The sequence below is a fragment of the Diadema antillarum genome, unplaced genomic scaffold (genome assembly GCF_040938485.1).
Source record: "Diadema antillarum isolate AM-2024a unplaced genomic scaffold, OU_Dant_1.0 seq00000722_RagTag, whole genome shotgun sequence".
Taxonomy (NCBI): Eukaryota; Metazoa; Echinodermata; class Echinoidea; order Diadematoida; family Diadematidae; genus Diadema; species Diadema antillarum.
Window position 1 is genome coordinate 498,229 of NW_027271625.1, and position 19,645 is coordinate 517,873.

General features: G+C 39.7%; 1 protein-coding gene across 1 annotated transcript; it reads right to left on the reverse strand.

Annotated features, from left to right (window-relative positions):
* Positions 1-369: 369 nt before the first annotated feature.
* LOC139738118 (uncharacterized) lies at positions 370-19,178 on the reverse strand. Its single transcript, XM_071648782.1, has 11 exons — positions 18,924-19,178; positions 16,552-16,992; positions 15,573-15,696; positions 13,661-13,778; positions 11,574-11,728; positions 10,081-10,288; positions 9,015-9,233; positions 8,029-8,109; positions 4,460-4,582; positions 3,047-3,259; positions 370-1,488 (listed from the first exon to the last, which is right to left on the reverse strand). Exons 2-11 carry the CDS (start codon positions 16,929-16,931, stop codon positions 1,106-1,108), a joined length of 2,004 nt encoding a protein of 667 aa, XP_071504883.1. The 5' UTR covers positions 16,932-16,992; positions 18,924-19,178; the 3' UTR covers positions 370-1,105.
* Positions 19,179-19,645: the final 467 nt, after the last annotated feature.

Here is a 19,645-nt window from a genome sequence, read left to right on the forward strand (position 1 = left end):
ACAGCTTTATTGCAGCTAGCTGAAGAACCTTTACTGATGAGCGAACACTTTGACACACATATTGGCTGACCCGCAATTCTATTCTAGCAGACATGCCCTAATCAAGGTTTTCGTACAATTGTATGTGTACCCCAGTGAGCAGCAAAAGAAAATCACTTAAAAATCTTGCAAACCAACTTTTCTCCACACTATTGGGTCATTAAATGAGTACCACTGGAATATCAATATATATTGTGCAATGACTTCCCATACCAGTCTGTTAGCAAACTCACTCTATTTCAGTATACAATGGAAATCGGGGAGGGGGGGGGGGGGGGTAAGAGTACTGGACTGGTTTATATTAACATACACCCTTTCTAATCCCCCCTCTCTCTCTCTTCCTTGTTTCTCTACATTGTACTATTTTCCACTCTCTTTCCACAGAGTTATATGATGTTGCAAAAAAAAATAATGCCTCCGGCCACTTCGTTGGCGGAGGCATAAAAAAAGACTGTGCAGTTGATCAAGCAACAAAACAGCCAAATAGTTCACATAGAATTACAGTAGATGAGTGAACTGTGTGTGTTTATGTAAATTCATCACATCTACATATACCGACATGATCGCTTTCAATTCAAATAGCAAGTCAACAGCCCCAATGGTGTGCTTGAGTTTTTTTCCAGAAAAAGAAATGACTCGATTGATTAGAACTCAGTACAACCGTAACATTGTCATCAGAGACTCGGAGACTTCACACCAGAGATGGAGTGGCAAGATGGATCCAGTTCAGATATATTTGAGAATTCCTGCAACAAATCGTGAACAGCTTCATCACTAATCTCTATGTGAGTAGACATACACAGACAGCCAAAGAATTTCCACTGGAGTCAATTGTTACCAGTGAGTGTGTGCTTCAATGCACATATTCACTGGCACATGGCTGATAGGCACTAACGGTATTCATTGTTTTCGAATACCCCCGGTGGGTGGCAAATTCAATCCAGCCACCTGTGTTTCCTTGTGCTGCTGGGGCTTTGAGCATGACGTCTCTATCAACAGCAACCTGTAAAAGATAATGGCTGCATCCACTAGAGTTTTCCTCTAGTGCTGGAAAGCCCCAAAGTCTTTAAGAGACTTTGTTAAAGTAGATCTGTTTCCTGAGGGTATGCATGGGCATTCCGATCTGTTTGCATTGTTGCTGGTCAGCGGCTTGACTTAGCACTTGGTTGACCATGGTCAGCATGGTGAGGAGGTCCACTCTGGCGTAGTATGTGTCGATGACGCGGCAGAGGGTTGTGATGTACCACGAGCCCTGGGAGACGCTGCGATTGGACGAGAAGCCCGGAACCGTGGACAGGCTGACGAGGATGTCGGCGTCGTTCGGGAGAGTTTGGTGGGAGTCCTGCTGGATGTCCACTGGCTTCTGGGCTTCCCTGCCCTGACAGGCCTGGATGAAGAAGAGCTTGGGCTTCCCTCCAAGAGACCTGCAGTACTCCCCTCGAAATAATCCTGGATCAAAAATGAAGGATCACCCACTTTAGAATGATGCAGCAATAGAAATAATGCAGTTCTTTGTGATCCATTATCATGTTACCCTAAAAACTAGCACACATTATGGTCAAGAAACTGCAAAATGAAATGATTTGAAGGTGCTATTAAAAAAAAAAAAAAATGTATATTTGACAGCTAGTCAGGAGTTTACATTCTGTAACTTTCTTTAGTTTAGAATTGATTTTGATGAAATCTCTACCGATTCATTTGTCTGATATTTCTCTAATTCTTCAAGGCCAAATGAAACATGTGTGTAATGATGATTAAACTCTTCAAGTCTTTGGGGTGTTTGGGACAAATAACGCAAGTATTCAGGTTGGGTCCTCTGCATTTGACTGGAAAAGATTACCAGGTAGATGGAATAAGCTAAAAGTTATTGACTCTGCACAAAAACAAAAACAAAACTAGATATATCGCTACGGCGACTGATATGCCTCCACCATAATGCATGGTTCTCCTAATAGGTCTACAGTACAATATCTTGACAATGTGTGATGACAGTTTCACACAATTGGCAAAATATTAAAATGACAGGTTTGACACAAATGTGCTGAATGTTCACTTTCCTAGAACTAGGTTCAATTGGATGAATGATTAAAATGTCAGAGTGCAGGTATTTGGGGAACTGATGGTTTTTACTTGACTTTTGACCCTTTTATAAGTTTATGCATTGAGTAATTTTCAAGGTATTGAGAAAAAGTATAATTTCAGTATCAAATGGGAAAATAGCATAATCTAAACCTGGCCTTTGACCTTTGACCTCACAGTTCCAAAGAGAATCACTGTTAGGTTGAACATGCATAAATATGTAAGTTTCATGATGATACCTTAAGTTACTTTTGAGATATGGAGGAAAAAGTGCAATTCAGCACTTTAACTTGACCTTTTGACCTTTGGGGCAAGAAACTTCCCACAGAATATATATTGGGTAATACATGTATACATCAAGTAAAAAAAAAAAAAAGAAAACCTTCAGGCATTGCATAAATACAAAGGAAAGTGGTGATATTTTGAGGAGTTGACCTTGACCTTTGACCCCATGACCTTTGAACCATGACACTCAACTTCCCTAGATAATCACTGCCCATTGGAACAAGCATATATACTAAGTTCCATGAAGATACCTTGAACCATTTGTGAGATATGGAGAAAAACATGAATTTTCAACCTTTTTTTTCACAAAATAACCTGTGACCTTTGACCTCTGACCCCGTGACCCTAAAATCCAAACAAAGTATTATCCCCCCAGGATATACCCTCATACCAAGTTTGATGTAAAACCACCATACGGTTCTTGAGATATCGACAAAAACAAAACGGGACGGACGTACGTACGGACGGACGGACGACCCGAAAACATAATGCCTCCGGCCACTTCGTTAGCGGAGGCATAAAAATGAAGAAATTAGCAAAATTTGCAAGTTTGAGAAAAACGAAGGAGCATAAATGAGCCACTGAGAGGACCAGTACATTCTAATGATATCAGGGTTAAAAGGTCACAACGTAAAACACAAACCTGTTATAGCATCAATGGGTGTGGTCTTGCCGTCGCTCCCGTATACGACATCCTTGGCGCCGTGGGAGAGTATGATGCAGACAAAGCAGTCAAAGTTTGAATGATCATGACTTTGGAAGTCTCTCAAGACCTTTATGTAGCCGTGGGCTGGAGGGTCTTGGATCACATGGGTTCTGAACTTCAGGTTATTTCCGAATGTGTTCAGCAACCTCTCTGTTGGGTGGGACAAGAGGAAATGCAAGGGATGCCTTTAGTGACTGAAAAGAGCACATGAAGGTTTGAACTTTGACCCGGCTAACAAGACAGATAACCCTAACCAGGCCGGGATATTTAGGTAGATCATAGAGCCGGGAGGGCCTCCCAGGCCCCCCTCCAGATCTCGGCTGTCGACCGCGCGATCACAACGAAAATTGGCACACTGCCTATGACGTAATCTAAAGTACCATGTGCATGGCATGTCAGACCAAAAATTGCTCAAAAGCGTGAATTCGAGTGCAATTTCAATGCAAACTGTGTTTACAGGCAAATTTCAAAAAAACATGATTAATTTGGGGTTTTAGTAATTAAAATTAATTAATAACATATTTTCTCGTTCGGAATGATAATTTTTTTTTCTAAAATTAACTTCATGGTACTTTAGATTATGTCATAGGCAATGTGTGTGCCAATTTTCGTCGTGATCCCGCAGTCAATGGGCGAGATGGGGGGGGGGGGGGGGGGGGGGGGTGGGCTACCTAACTAGCCCGAACTACTTAGGTTAAGTGTATGCATTGAGTAATTTCCAAGGTGATGGAGATTGGAAAAATAGTGTCATTTCAGCATCAAGTAAAAGTTTAGGATTTTTGACCTAACCTTTGATATTTGACCCAATGGAACTAAATTCCACAAAGAATCATTGTAATATACTACATGCATATTACATTAAGTTTCCTGAAGATACCTAGAGCCATTTTTGAGAAATGGAGGAAAAAAGTTTTAGCGTTTTCACGTAACCTTTGACTTCGGACTTCATGGTAGTCTAATAGCCCAAAACTTTCCCTAGAAAATCTTAATCCCGGAGTACATATATACACATTTCATGAAAGCACAGTCCGGCATTACAGAGATATTGGGAAATAATGAAATTAAGAACTTGACCTTGAACTTTAACTTTAAGTGTGTGCAGCAATAATTGATAGGCACAGGATCACCCACTCTCATATACACTGTACATACATGAGCTAAGTTTCACTTGGATACCTCAAACAAATTTTTAGTCACACTATCAACAAAATCGATTACGAACAGAAAGATCTACAGATGGAAGGACAGATGGAGGGACAGACAACCAGAAAACATAACGCCTCTGGCAATACTGTAACTGTACTTCACAGTGGAGGCATAAAACAAGATCGGTCTGCGCAAAACACTTACCTACATCCTTCTCCGTCCCATCCCGCTGCGACAAGCTCACGTCAGCCTGTCGTCGGAAGTGCTTCGCATTGAAGATGATGCAGTAACCGCGCGGGATCCTGTCCATTCGGTATCTGGGGATCTCTGGAAGTTGCACAGATGGGAAAAATAAATGAGTTCGTGGGCAGTTCACTGTAATGTCAATCAACCTCTTTAACATCTCAAGCAGATTCACCTTAACTGTGCAATTCCAATCAACATTCAAGTTTACATTAAGAAGAGTAAAATCAGACTAAAGACTGGTTAGTCTTTAGTGAAAATTTGACACAATAGTTCTGGGAATTTTAACTCTGCCACTGGTTCGTCCAAAAAAAATATGACAAAAAAATTCATTTCTGTCAATAAGTTAATCACTACAAAATCTTCTTTGGGGGAAAATAATCATTGATATCCTATCAAAGGACTACATAAATTTGATATGCGGACACAATTCTTCCTAGTTTCATGTAAAACCAAGTCTTATTTGAAGATTTGGACACAAGTTCCTACAACACTTGTGAAGCCATTACATAATCTATCTCTTTACTATTTTCAGAAAATGTCATATTCTGAAAATCCATAACTGTCATACTTTAAAGGGGAATTTTTCCCAAAATATTCATATGGATTGAGCAGGTACAGCAATATTAGTAGAACACATCAGTATATAGTTTGAGAAAAAATCAGGCAATTTATGCAATGATTACGAAAACTGGATGAGAAGATTGTACAACAGTTTGTGATGCCACTGCATAACATGATACAATTTTTTTTTTTTCAATTTCAAAATTTATTTCATTTTTTGACAAAAGATATGTATTTCACTTCCTTTGATAACAGAGAATAAAGTAAAAAGAACATTGTAGAATGAAAAGACTTGCAATAATTGAAGAACCTTATAGTAATCATACATTGTAGTAAAACAAGGAACAGATAGAAGTGGTCAAAGTAAAGTACATGTATAATCTTGCATAAAGTGTGAAAAATGGAGGGACCCACTAAAAAGACACAGCTTGTAGAACTTGGGCCCTTCAAAGCAAACATAAAGAGAATTCCATAAAGTTTCTTTTTTTTCAAATCAAGAGAACACATTCCTTTTAACTTGTTACTGGCACTCATAAAAGATCAATATTATCATTACCTCTGCTCTCTGAAAGAAGTTTGTCATTTGCTGTTTCACTATGCCAGGGCTCCACACTAACTTTTATTTTTGGTGGCCCGATTGGGCCACCAAAATCATTGCTTTTTATTTTTTGGTAGCCCGAAAGTAAAATCTGGTGGCCCGAAAAAAAATCAAGAAAAACATAAGAAAAACTAAATCGGTCCTACACATAGAAAATTAAATGTTAAGTATTACTGAAGTGATATATACAGTTACCCATGTTTAAAATAAATGAATAGAAAATTCAATCATCTTACCGTTATTTTGAGTTCTACGATTTATCAAATAGGCTTATAGATTATTATAAAACTTGATGCATATTTAGGTGGTCAAAACTTATGTTCGAAATGAGAAAGTGGGAGCATTTGCAGACATTTGTAAACATCCGACATTTTGTTTTAGCATTGTAAGAGCCGAAAGTTACCATTATTCATTCTGATTGTAAAAACAATCATCCAACATTTACTAGTATTTTAGCATCTTACGGAGCCGATTGTTACCGCTGTTCATTTCCAAAAGTAAAGGCAAACACCCGAGGTGGCCCGATCGGGCCACCAAAATCTTAATTTCTGAAATTTTGGTGGCCCGACGTGCGTTTTTGGTGGCCCCGGGCCACCGGGCCACCGTTAGTGTCGAGCCCTGACTATGCTACAAAAATGAAATGTTTCAAAATTCTCTTTATATTTTCTCAACATTATTGTTCTGCGGTGACATCACAAAATGTTGCGGTTATTCTCTTCCCCGTGAAGACAGCACTTAACCTGTAAAAATTCATAACTTATCAACAGATTTTCTGATTTTCCTCAAACTTCACTTTACCATAGGTGTTCTACTAATATTGATGCATTCCCTCAATCCACATATGTGATCCGCTACAACAAAAGGATCCAAAAGTCGCAGGAGGTCAATTTTCTGAAAATGGCATGTCATTATTCCCTTACTTTTCCGTATATAACACGACTCATAGAAGTACTCGGGTGCGGAGATATTGATGATTTTATGAGACCATGTTAAGTGGTCTAGGAAATCAATGTTTCGAGAAAACCGCCTTCAAAGTTTTCTTTTCGACACAATCTTCCTTTTCCTCTAATCATTTAGCTTCAAAATTTCGGCAGATGATAGACGAAACATTAGACTACAGCATCATGCCAACAACAGAAATTTGATGGTTTTGACCGATCTTGATGATGTGACTTTAAACTCGATTTCCTCACCTCAGCTATCAGCGACTTTGGATCCTTTTGTTGTGGCAGGTCACATGAGGTACAAGTATCTGGGTTTCAGTCTCCTTCAACCCGTTGAAGATGGACTGATTTTTCTATAACATACATTCCCCATAGACACCTGCCCTGGTGGAGGGGGGGGGGGGGGGGGGGGGGGGCTGGGGATTCCTTTATTCTATAACAAAAGGAACTTGAGATAGCTTTTGATAGAAAAGCAAACAAGGGCGCCGGTAGCCGGGGGGGGGGGGGGGGGGGGGGGGCACTTGGAGTTTTGCCCCCCCCCCCCCCCCAAAAAAAAAAGTAATAATAATCTATACACTAATATTTACCTATGAGTAAATTTAGTGTTTAGATGGTAGCCTTGTGTCCTCATGTGTACCCCCGAAACATACCTTTAGTAAACCTTACATTTTCCCTTTCTTCTATGGTTTTTAGCAATATAAGAATAATTTTTATTGCTCGAACAATGCGATCACATTTAAGCTTTTAATGAATATATTTCAGACGAATTGCAAATTGAAAGTGGCTCGCTCGCTCTGCCTGTACATGTAGTAAAATGAAACAGTTTTCATAAGTTATGATCATATTCCTTCGCAGTGATTTTTTTAATGTTTAATTCCCTATAAATTTGAATTAAAATGTTTTGTAAACGCAACTTTTATACTCTGTTTTTACAAAAAGTCCCTACCATGATACCCCCCTCCCACATCTTCACATAACGTACCCCTGTATGTTAGAATCGTAGTCCTTCACACTAAATTTTCTTCGCCATGTTTAATTCCCTAGAAATTGCTTTTAAATGCTCTATAAACACAACTTCTGTACTCTGTTTTTACAAAAAGTCCCAACCGTGGGAGGGGGATACCCCCCTCCCACAACCTCCCCCCGCTTGGTCGCTTCGCTCCCTTGCCGAGGATCTCACATCACTATGTGTACTTTCCAAGGAATTTGCTTTTAATTGTTCTACAAACGCGACTTTTGTACTCTGTTTTTACAAAAAGTCCCTACTGTGGTACCTCCGCTTGGTCGCTTCGCTCCCTCGCGGAGGATTTCACACCGTCACATAATGTGCCCCCGTCGAGATTTTGCCCCCCCCCCCAAAAAAAAAAAACAAAACCAAAAGTGTTCTGGCGCGCATGACAGCAAACTTCAATTTGCATACATACCCATCTCTGATTGGTTCAGCACCATAGCTGTCTGTGCCGGTACTACTCGTGGTGGGGCAGTTCTTGCTTGTGTCTCAGAATCTGAATGAAGGGTGATGAAACCTTTGTTATTGTAGAACGAGAAACAGACTGGCTACAACAGATTACGCATTATCCTGCTATGCGTTTTTCATTCTTTCCGCATTCAGAAACGACCAGAGCAATACTTACAATGAAAAATTCTTTGCATCAGTGATAAATAATCCATTGATGATTTCATCAGGATAAGTTTTGAGTACAAGTAGCATAACGACGTAGAAGGTATTTTGCAACTTTTCTGATATGCTACATTCATGGGGGGGGGGGGCATAATCATTCTCCATCTGACTTGCTCTGCACTGATGTAAAAAAAAAAAGCGTCAAAAGGGTATTTTTTTCACACATTTCGTGTCCTTGATGTTTTCCCTTGAAAGGGAGTGGGTTTTTTTTTTTTTTTTCCATCAGCATTTAGGGGTCCCATTTCACAAAATACATTTTTGCTTTTCACTGTCACCACTATGTATACTGTTGTGTTTACAACACGTACAATCAAATCTGACATCTGTTCAACTGAACACCTTATTGTAGATCAGGAAAGTGCTCGTTACTATTTTTCAATTTTTATCAGAAGCATCTATTAAAAAAAAAAAAGAAATGCCACTTAAGATATTGTACAGAGTACAGTAGTGAAATATGTCATGAAGGATATTGTACAATTGTACTTGGCACAATAACAGAATACACCATTTTGGGTACGTTTTACAGGTGTGAAAGCATTTTGGGAGTGAAAATTTGATGTGTTGTAATATGTCATTTAGGGTCCATTACTGAGGTGTTTAGACAGGGGTGGGTAGCACAATTGTCTGAGAAACACTCTGTGAGACACTATACTATCTTAACCATAGAATTCTGACTAAATTGTTCCACAGAAAGATCGAGAAGTCTAATGGAATGAAACATGGCCTCACCACTCGTATCTGCTCCCCTGTGCATTTCTTCCTCATTGAGTACGGCACTTGCATAGGAAGAGGTGTCAGAAGACACAGTGCTGGATGTGGTATCGCTGGGAGGACCCGTTCCCATGGAAACGTCTCCCTGTGAGATGTGCAGGCTGGCCATCTTCTTCTGCAGGTCTTCATGGGACATCGACATCACCCGCTCCCACAATGCATCTGCATAATCCTTGCCTATGAGAGCAGCAGCACATAAAATAAACAGAGCTAGGATTTATAGGATTTAGTTTCATTCATCCAAAACTAGCAGATATAGGACACAGAAACACATGAAATAAACAGAGCTAGGATTTATATAATTTACCATTATACATCCAAAACTAGCTAGATTTAGGTATAGAATACAGAAACACAATCCCAAGATTTATAGGATTTATATTCACGCAGAGGTGGGACCCAACTTTCATCAGGACCACTTTGTTTTTGGATATGTCAGCCATTTCAAAACTAATTTCCATCAAATAAACTTTGAACTCTTCTTAGAATTATATGATCATTCATATTTCACGCATAGTTTCTCATTGTCTTCCAAGATAAATTAAAAACCTGGAGCCCCATCTCAACCAAAACTATACCATCCTTTATGATCTTTAGATTTCGCCTGTTGGACTGAAAACTTCCCATAACTTCTTGCGAAACTTTACGCAAAACTTCCCACTCAAACTAGGGAAATTTCCCAGACCCCCCACAAATCTTCTAGAGGTTTGGGTAGTGTGAACGCTAGAAACTGAAACTTTGCAGCGTTTGTCATGTGATCAGTCCACCATCGGTTTACTGGCAATGCCTCTGAAACGCGCCATCATTGTGATGTACAAGCTTGCATTGTTACGTCACAATCAATCACTGTCAGACGGCACGCTCTTCCTTCTTTCTTGTGTGCACACGCACCAGTGACCCAAACTTTGAGAACTTTTACATGAAAAAGTTAGTCTACCAGTGTGGATAGACAAGCACACTTTGCAAAGACTTCGCGATCTTGAACTTGGCAATCTTTTTCCAGTGTGACCACGGCTCATCTCACCCTTTTGCTCTACAGCTTCAATGTACCACGAGTACTGTTCCATGCTCTTGGTTCCCCCTCCACCGTTCCGCCTGTCAGGGAAAGTGCCTTGGGACGATGCAGGCTGTTGGCCCACTGCTGGGTCCCCCAATTGTTCCCTTGATCGCTCCATTTCCCTTAGCAGTACCTCCAGGTATTTTTCCCTGCGATGTGCTTCCATTTCAAAAGGCTGTTCCATAAAAGAAGTATCACAAGTGGCAGATTCACAGTGTTATCATGGACATCAGTATTTGGAACAGTGTTTAACTAAAACAAAACAAGAAAGTGGTGATTAATTTTATCTCACACTCCTGTAATGCTAGCACTATCATAACATAAACATTGTTATTACAACTGCCATAATCAGCAGGACAAATACTGCCCTCAGTCATATCACTGTTTTTCCCCAGTTGCATTTACAAGCTTTCAAAGAAAGAGTCTTGTGTGTGCATGATACAGTTGATACCTGTTCACAGATGACAAAATGATATCTCAGAGTTTGCCTTTTCCTTCATTGTTGAGTATTCTGCTGCTAATACATTAATTTGGCCACCCTCACTCTTAATCATCTTTCACAAACTACACGTGTACATTCAAACCTGCCTGCTCAAGCTTGCTCTCACGCACATACACACAGTACATGAATGCAATTCCCATCACACTCACAATCTATACTAATTTTGTTGTTTGCTTTTGAAAGATTATCCATGCTTGCTGGATGAGAATATAAAACTTTCCTACAAGTGGGTTATAAAACATGAAGGAGATACATTGTACTTGATGTCAATGAATCAAAAGATCAAATACAGTCCAATCTTCCCTATCCAGCCTCCCTTAGTTCGGATCTCACTATCACTCAGACGCGACCTCTCCGTGATTTTTTTTTTTTTTCAATTGAATAATTACAGGGAAAGGGGAGATTCCAAACTCAGACAAAATTCCTGCACAAACTTGCATGTGTTACGTCATATTATTCCCAACATTGTACTTAACTTTTTTTTTTTTCATGAAATTAGGGCATGGTATAGGTCATCGTTCATTAAGCGAATTATCGGAAAATTCTGAACGCAGACTAGCTGACGAGGATTTGATATGTTCACGCAAGATTGACACATGTACATCTAGCTACCATTGGACAGGGAACTGTGTGTATTAAACATTGAGACTTCCATATCCGGCCGTATAAACATTGAGACTTCCATATCCGGCGCTCATCCCTTATCTGGATGAGCGCCAGTCCTGAGATGTCCAGATAGGAGAGGTTGGACTGTAGTGTTCAGAGGGAAAAAAAAAAATTATGACACAGCCCCATCTCTTATTCACAATCCAAAGCAGGAAGACATTTGAGCAGCTAAATTATACCCTCTAAACTACCTCCTTTGGAAGCAGAGCAGGGGAAAAAAATATGATTATTATAAAACTTGGCAAGGTGAGACAGACAGACAGACAGACAGACAGACAGACAGACACTGTACCTTCAAACCTGGTCCCGAAACTTCTGCAGTCGGGTGGACAGCCGGGGAATAGAAGCTCGGATGCGAGTTGCGATGGCTACCAAATGCCCGGAGGGGCTGAGCAGGAGCTGGTGGAGGCAGCTGCGGCGCTGACGTGGTTCGGTTGAAGGGTGATGCTGTTCAAAAGTTCACGTGAAGGGGATTGATACAGATGAGTGAATTCATGTCATGTGAACCAATGTTGTGTGTGTCTGCAGGCTATGACACTGCACAGGCCACAATCCGGTGGAGAAGAGAACCATTTATCCATCATAAAAGCCAGCTTGCTCTAGGACTATGAATATCACTTGGACACTCAAAGAATTCATATGCACAATTCATTTTCTCAACAACTCATTATCATTCAAAGTTTAGACTGCGCTATCTCTGGAATACTGTACCTTCATTATTTTTCTCATACTGACTGCACAAGTGCAATACGGTAGTATTCTGGAACATGTTCATAAACAGTAGTAAATATAATCTCAGCTTAATAATTTATGAACATATACACACAAGTCCCCACTGAACTCTTACTGGTAATCACTGCTTGGCAAACTCACTCCCAATCATGACAACTAATGCTTTATAAATACTGAACTAATGCTTTATAAATACTGAACTAATGTGAAATGTAATGCACACATGACGATCACAGGTAGTTAAAGGTGTCAATGTACTATTTCTTTTTTTTTCTTTTTCTTTTTCTTCTTCTTCTCTTTTAAAAAGATATAAACTTACTAGTATTGCGGTGCGCAGTATCAGGTAAGTGTAACGGAATCATTAATACACTGACAAACACATTTTAGGCATGTAACATAGGCACTAAGGTGATTTTAGGTGTGCACATAATCTGCCCACTGAAAGAGTTTCATATCAAATCAGGACATTCAGAAATTCTATTCCTCTCACTCGCCCATAATGGGCATTCAGGAAAGAGTCCTGTACCACATGTCCCCCAAAAAAATTACAATGGGACTTTCCGCAATGATAACTTTAAAAATAGTGAATCAATCCAAATACAATTTCAGGGTACAGAACTATAACTCATTGCCCACATCTTACAGTAAATCCCATTCAATTTGCTTCAGTGGTCAAAGAGAAATGAGGAATTTTGAAGAGCACATCAGGAATCTCTTCCCTCCAAGTTCTGTCTATTTTGTTCACACACAAGAGCATCCAAGTGCTAAACTTGGAAGAATCAGACTCATGACATGCTTTACAACAATCCACATTTCTCTGTGACCGCTTAACCACATTGAATGGGGTTCTCAGCAAAATAGAGCTAAGATGTTATATTTCAAGACCCTGACGTAGCATTTAGATACTTTAATCATATTGAGTGTCGTCAATGCGAAAATCTGATTGTAATTATTTTGGGGGGACATACTGCACTTTCACACCCAGACACCCAATTATTTAAAGGACAAGTTCACCTTCATAGACATGTGGGTTGAGTGAATGCAGCAATATTAGTAGAGCACATCACTGACAGTTTGAGGAAAATCGGACAACCCGTTAAAAAGTTATGAATTTCTGAAGTTTCTGCTCACTCAAGGCTGCATGAGAAGACTACTATAGTTTGTGATGTCACATGAGTACAACGATATAAAGAAAGAATAAAGAAAATTCAACATATTCTCACTTTTCGCACATAAGAAAAGAAAACTTGACTTCTCTCTTTCAGAAGGCAGGGGGAATAATATTACCCTTAACATGTGTCAGTAACAAGTCGAAGAAATGTGCACTTAATTCAAAAAGTAAAGTTTTGTGAAATTCTCTTTTTATTTTCTTTATATGGTTGCACGCATATGACATCATGCACTATAGTAGTCTCCTCATCCAGCAGTGACTACACAGATACTTTAAAAATTCATAACTTTTGAACACATTGTCCGATTTTCCCCAAACTTTCACTGATGTGTTCTACTAATATTGCTGCGTTCACTCAATCCACATGTATTTGAAGGTGAACTTGTCCTTTAACTTGCACTATATACAGTGAGATTCAGCTGCCCTGGGCTCATGGTCAAGTGGGTTTGCAGCACCCTGTCAATATTTCTCTTTACCTGTGTAGGTCTGTATGTCTGCAGCAAGTGCTGAGTTTCCGACAACGTGCATCAACTGTGCCAAGAAGGACACATTATCAGGGCCTATGATGTCATATCTCTCCATCTGAGAAAAGAGCTGAAACAGAATGAAAGTACAGGAAAGTGTTAAATACAATTTAAATTAAATACAGTATCTATATGACACAGTCATAATACAATTATATTAGATTGGATGGCTATGAATGGGATACCATGGAATATCACAAGAGTTAGAGCCATTATTGCATGAATAAAAAATGAGTGCAAAATTGTCCCTAACAAGTGCAATATTCCCTGGTATTCCATGAATACCATCAAATGTAATGTTATTTTCATCTATAATCATTACGTAGAGAAAGTATAAACTGCACAAAAGTACTGTACTTCTACCCATCTTTACAGTTGACTCAGCACTGAAAAAGAATAGCCCCTACGCAACTACATGTAACTGCATATGAAGCAAGCAACTACATTGTAGCAAGATGTTTGCATGCTTGTGAATTTTACAAGATTTCGCGCACTAGTAGCAAGCTTTTGCACACTCAGCAAGAGCTTGCGCAACAGGCGAGACATAATGCGGTGTATTCCAGTTAAAACGGTAGCCTATGGGGAGTTAATACACTTGCCTGTGCATTTCGTTCAATATGCTCTCATATTGAACGGTAAAAATTGGGCCGACAACGATATACGTTTTAAATGCCCCCTATTAACATCCTATATAGAAGATAATAATATGTTTTAATGCATCCTAAAACGTCCTATATAGATGATAATCTAACTTACTGGTTGGGCTATAACCCAATCTTCATCCATCCTTCCACTACCTCAAATAACACTTACTTGTACCTCATGGCATGTATCATAATGTATACGCCATATATTTAGCAAGTCTAATTTTTTGCCAATTGGGACTTCCAAGCAAGTTTGCCAGTGCATGGTTGAATTTGCGAAATTGTTGGGTACAGAACTGAACAGAGAAATGTATGTTTGCACATCACACTCAGGTCGGATTCAGAGTTGATATTTGCATGCGTTTTTAAATTTGCGAATAGCACCCGACTCGTCAAATTCGTGAAACAAAAATTCATGAAATAATTGGTGCATATGGTACATGTATTAAAATCTTGTGTATATTATTCATTTAAATCCACCAGACGTAGGTTTCAAAATAAGAGTCAATATGTGACCCGCTACAAAAACAGGATCCTAAAGTTGCTGACGGCTGAGCCGAGAAAATCCAGTTTGAAGTCACATCATCAAAATCGGTCAAAACAATTGTTCTTTTTTTTTTTGTTTTGTTTTTGGCATAATTTTGTAGTCTAATGTTTTGTCTACCATCTGCTGAAATTTTGAAGCTAAATGATCAAAGGAAAGGAAAGAAATCAGCGTTTTTCTGGGCCACGATTTTTCGACTTTCAACGTAACAGAAACGTGTCCGAAGATTTGGATTTAACGCCGGAGCTAGACTCTGCCCCTAGCAACAAGGGAGTGGTCTTATTGGTCAGTGCATGGCATCCTGATTACTGATTGGTTGTGCGTAGACCCCTGGCGCTAAGCTTGAATGAACATCGTGGAGGTCGCTAGGAGCATACCTCCTACTGTCAAGCTGTGAAAACTGTCTGAAAAACTGTAGCATGGGAAGGAAAAATTTGAAGGCTTTTTTTCTCGAAACTCTCGATTTCTACAACTACAGTACTTGACATGCGCGAATAAAATCATTGATATCTCCGCAAGCGAGTACTTTTATGATTTGTCCTATATATGAAATTAAAGTAGAAGAGTAAGGGAACAATGTCATGACATTTTTAGAAAATTGTCCTCCCCTGACTTTCAGTTCCTTTTGTTGCAGCGGGTCACATGGATTCTCTTTGGATTGGTTGCATGTTTTTACCTGGAGGGGGGTTTTGCAGTCTTCAATGACGGAAATGGGCAATGTGTCGCCGTCGCTCAGGTAAAATCTCAGCTGTTCTCGCTCGTCGCGGGTCAAGCTGTCAGCAATTTTCAGCATGAGTCTCCTACGAACCATGGCAAATAATAAGGAACATTTTACTACCAGGCCAATGCAAGCAAGAGCAATGCAATCAACATTTGTAAGAGAAAGTGTAAGAGAAAGTGAAGGTGTTCATAGAGTAGTCAAATGCTGTACGGGACTTCACATTTTTGGAGGGATGACCCCACCCAGATCTTGACACAAATGGTGAAAATTTTTCTTTTACAATGCGATATAACATCTTGGAGCAGCAGAAATAGAGGAATACAAATGCAGAGTCGATTGATGGCAAAGTTATGATATTTCGTGTCTTTTTGGGTTTTTTTTAAAATCTAAAATCAGAGACATCATTTGTCTGGAATTTGTTACATACTAGATTGCCACCAAAATCCTGCAAATGAGGACAACACATTTGTATGCAAATGAATGGTTATTTCAGGATGATATAATACTAACGCACACAACCACGAATTTACTTTTTACAACCTCATAATGATATGTGAATAGAATGCCAAAATATATGTTTGATTTTACAAATCTGAAATGCAGCCATTTATTATGTCCATTTTGGAAAACTCGGAGCGTAAACAGGGGCTAAAAACATGTATTTAAGGCCGTCTCCTAATCCCTAGTTTTGCTCCTTGAAAAGGATAATACCAATATAACATCCTCATTTCTAAAGTCTACACTTTGCAAAATATCATGCACATCAAAGATACCCGCTGCATATGATACACAGTATCATAACTTGTTCTAGTAAAATAGATTTGTCCACTTGTTTCCTTTGCATGAATACTATGGTACGACGAAAGAGATTGAATATGGATTATAATGTAAGGAGAAGCATGGTGAAACTAGGGCAGTAGGGGTGTGAACCCACCTGTAGCCACTCAGCCTGTGCGCCAAGCTTCCCTCCCTACCGCTCCACGACTTCAGCTTCTTCATCAGGTCAAAGCGGTTGATGGCCTGCATCAGAGAGACGAGCAGGGAGATGTCGTCCGGCGTCAGCAGCGCCAGCTTCTCCAGCTCCGCAAACAGGTGGATGCCGCGGGTGATGGTCTCCAACTTCCGCGGCGCAACGCCCAGGTCCTGGCACAAGTACCGCAGCTTGTCCATGTCGCGCATCCCAAGCCCGTTGTCGATCTCTTTCAGCATGCCCCGATACTGGAGGCTGCTGCTCCCCGGGTTCGCGTCGCTGCACACATCTCCACTGACTAGCACATTGCTGCTACCATAAGGCCCAGTACTCGCCATTCTCATTCGAAGATCACGACTTGTGTGAAAAGGTAACACTTGTTATCTAAGTTGAATGACCAGAACCCTATATTAAGGAAACATTATTTAGAGGAAAACAGTCATTTTTACGTTAAGAAAATGATTGAACATAACATACCTTACATGGTATATGTATAAAGGAAGCAATGTGGCTTATTCTTGCATTAACCTTTGAGCAATACTTTGAACAGACATAGTTTATGCATATTTGCATATTAATCACCTACAGTACAGATATTTTTCCCTTGATTGAGATTATATCAATTGCAGCGTGAAATTTTCATCAACCAAGTTCTTATAGTTATAATTATATTTATGGTCAATTTCACCCATTTTTTTTTCTCAAACTATGCCAGTTCTAGGATAAATTATCTGAAATAATACATCAGCAAACACATTAAATTAGAAAAGAGTAGAGTACAACTTTACTCCATGTTCAATTCAAAATCATATTCAAATTGGTGAAGATTTTATTTCAACGGTAGATCTACCTAAAATTAGAAAAACACATCTTGATTACAAAATACTAATTTCAGTTACAATTATGATATGAAAAGGACATCATTATATATCAAATGTCATTGCATTTTAATCCAAACATTCCTTTTCTTTAATATGCTGATGAATCAAAAGAGCTGTAGTTGGTACCTTGTCTAAAAACGTACACATTTTTTTGAGTATGAGTGTACAACAATAGAAGAGAATTGGTGTATTATGACATCACCATCTCATCAAACTTGCAAGTGTTGCTATCACCAATACTGCAATGCAGTAAAAACAAGTAAAACTTTTACAGGCAGAGGCTATATGCAGACAGCACCGACACATTTTCACTTCCTGTTAAAACAGTGCAACATGCACAGGCAAATACACATAGGAACATGAACCACTCTACTCTAGAGTCATTTTCTCATGAATAGAAAGTGGGAGGGCAAGACTTCCATAGGGCCTATGTACCCCCCGCTATGCATCATGATTCATTATAAGTGATGTCATCAATCGCTAACATGAATAAGTTTAGGTGGCTTTGGGATTAGGATTAGATAGAGTTTACTCAGTTTAGGATTAGGGTTAGGGTTTAGCCTAGAGTTAGGGTTAGGGTTAGGGTTAGGGTATAGTCATTGATCTCGGTGTCCAAGGGAAATGCGGACTTTAGAGAAAGCTCATAGAACAATGTACAATGTAGGTGTATAATAGTGGGGGGTACATATGGAAGTCTTTCCAGTGGGAGAGAAGGGCTCAGCAAAGAGTGTGTATGGTATACAGAACTACTCTGTAATTCACGGGCCACTCAACAACCCAGATAAACACTTAAATTCATACCAGCAATTGTCATCCCTAAATGTGGGAATCCAGACAAATTTCAGATCATCAAGCCTCTCACTGTCTTTGTTACATGTAGCCAAGCTCAAATTTGCAGTGAGTTTTTTACCCGCCTTTTTCATTTGGGCAATTGAAGAGCACATGTACAAGTAATAATCAAATATGCCAACGGCGGTTTGTACTTTGCTGCCTGAATAAGGATTTCTTTGATACCCTCCATACAATCCGATGGAGATGTCATGATTTAATACAAATAATACTCTTTCGGCAATTGTGCACTTTATCATTATACTGTTACAGGCTGCTTTAGAATTAACCTACCGACAAAACAAATATTCTACCCATGTGAAGATCTTCATCTGGAATCTATTTGGTTTATTTTGTTTCTAAGATTATAGAGTTGCTAGTGCAGATCACCATACCAATGACTTATGTGTTTTTGCATTCATTGCCATTGGTAAAGGCACTGTATTCATAATGAATGGGCATGGAAGTACACAGCTACAGCAGAAAAACATTTCAGATAGAAAGTATAATATCTACCAGTGTTACAATATATCGGAACTCACTGTATCAGCAAACTCTCTAAATTGTTTAATAGTGCTGTGCTGATGCACGAATTGACAGAAGAGTTTTAAAAATCACACTGCTCACCTCCCTCCTTCGCTTGAACTGGATCAGTGCATGATTGTTGTAGATTAGCACGCTGATTAAAGTTGCTTCCAGCTAATTTCGTAAATTCGTTGATTCGACTCTGTCTGTCTCGTCTTGTTGTTGTTAAGTCAGTAATATCTTCTGTCCTCTCCGTTCTCCAATGTTTTTGCTAAGCAGCGCAGCGGTGGATGAGCTACACAAATTCCCGGTGAGTGTAAAAATAGATGTAACTGTAATATGGTGCTGAATGTGTTTTCATACGCTAAAGTCCCTCTTGCTGATTATGACTAGCTTACTGGTGCCGGTAGATGACGCGTAAAAGCAGACCATGTACCAGCTTCTGGCAGCTTCCGAAAGAGGGTTTTCCCCACCCGTGCACAAAGTTCATCGCACATGCGCATTTCCATAACAGTGTCACGTACGTGAACGCTGCAGGGATCAGGACGCGATCAGGACAATGCAGGATCAGGAGGAGAGAACACACTGTCGGCTAGCGCCAGCCGTGTTGCCATCCGTTCATTGGTCCGTTAAGGAAGTGCCCGGCAGCGTTTTTTTTTAAGACGGCACAGATTGGGGCATGGCGCGTGTTAAACCTATGGGAAAAACGTTGGGTTAGGGTTTTTGGTTATGGTTATGGTTAGGGTTAGGGTTAGGGTGGGGTTAGGGTTAGGGTTAGGGTTAGGGTTTGATGGTTAGGGTTAGGATTAGGATTAGGGTTAGGT

Coding starts and splice junctions, on each gene's coding strand:
- LOC139738118 (XM_071648782.1), bottom strand. CDS start 16,931: ATGAGAATGGCGAGTACTGGGCCTTATGGTAGCAGCAATGTGCTAGTC. Junction 13,779..15,572: donor ACTGCAAAACCCCCCTCCAG/GTAAAAACATGC, acceptor ATTCTGTTTCAG/CTCTTTTCTCAGATGGAGAG. Junction 1,489..3,046: donor ACCCATTGATGCTATAACAG/GTTTGTGTTTTA, acceptor TTTTTGATCCAG/GATTATTTCGAGGGGAGTAC.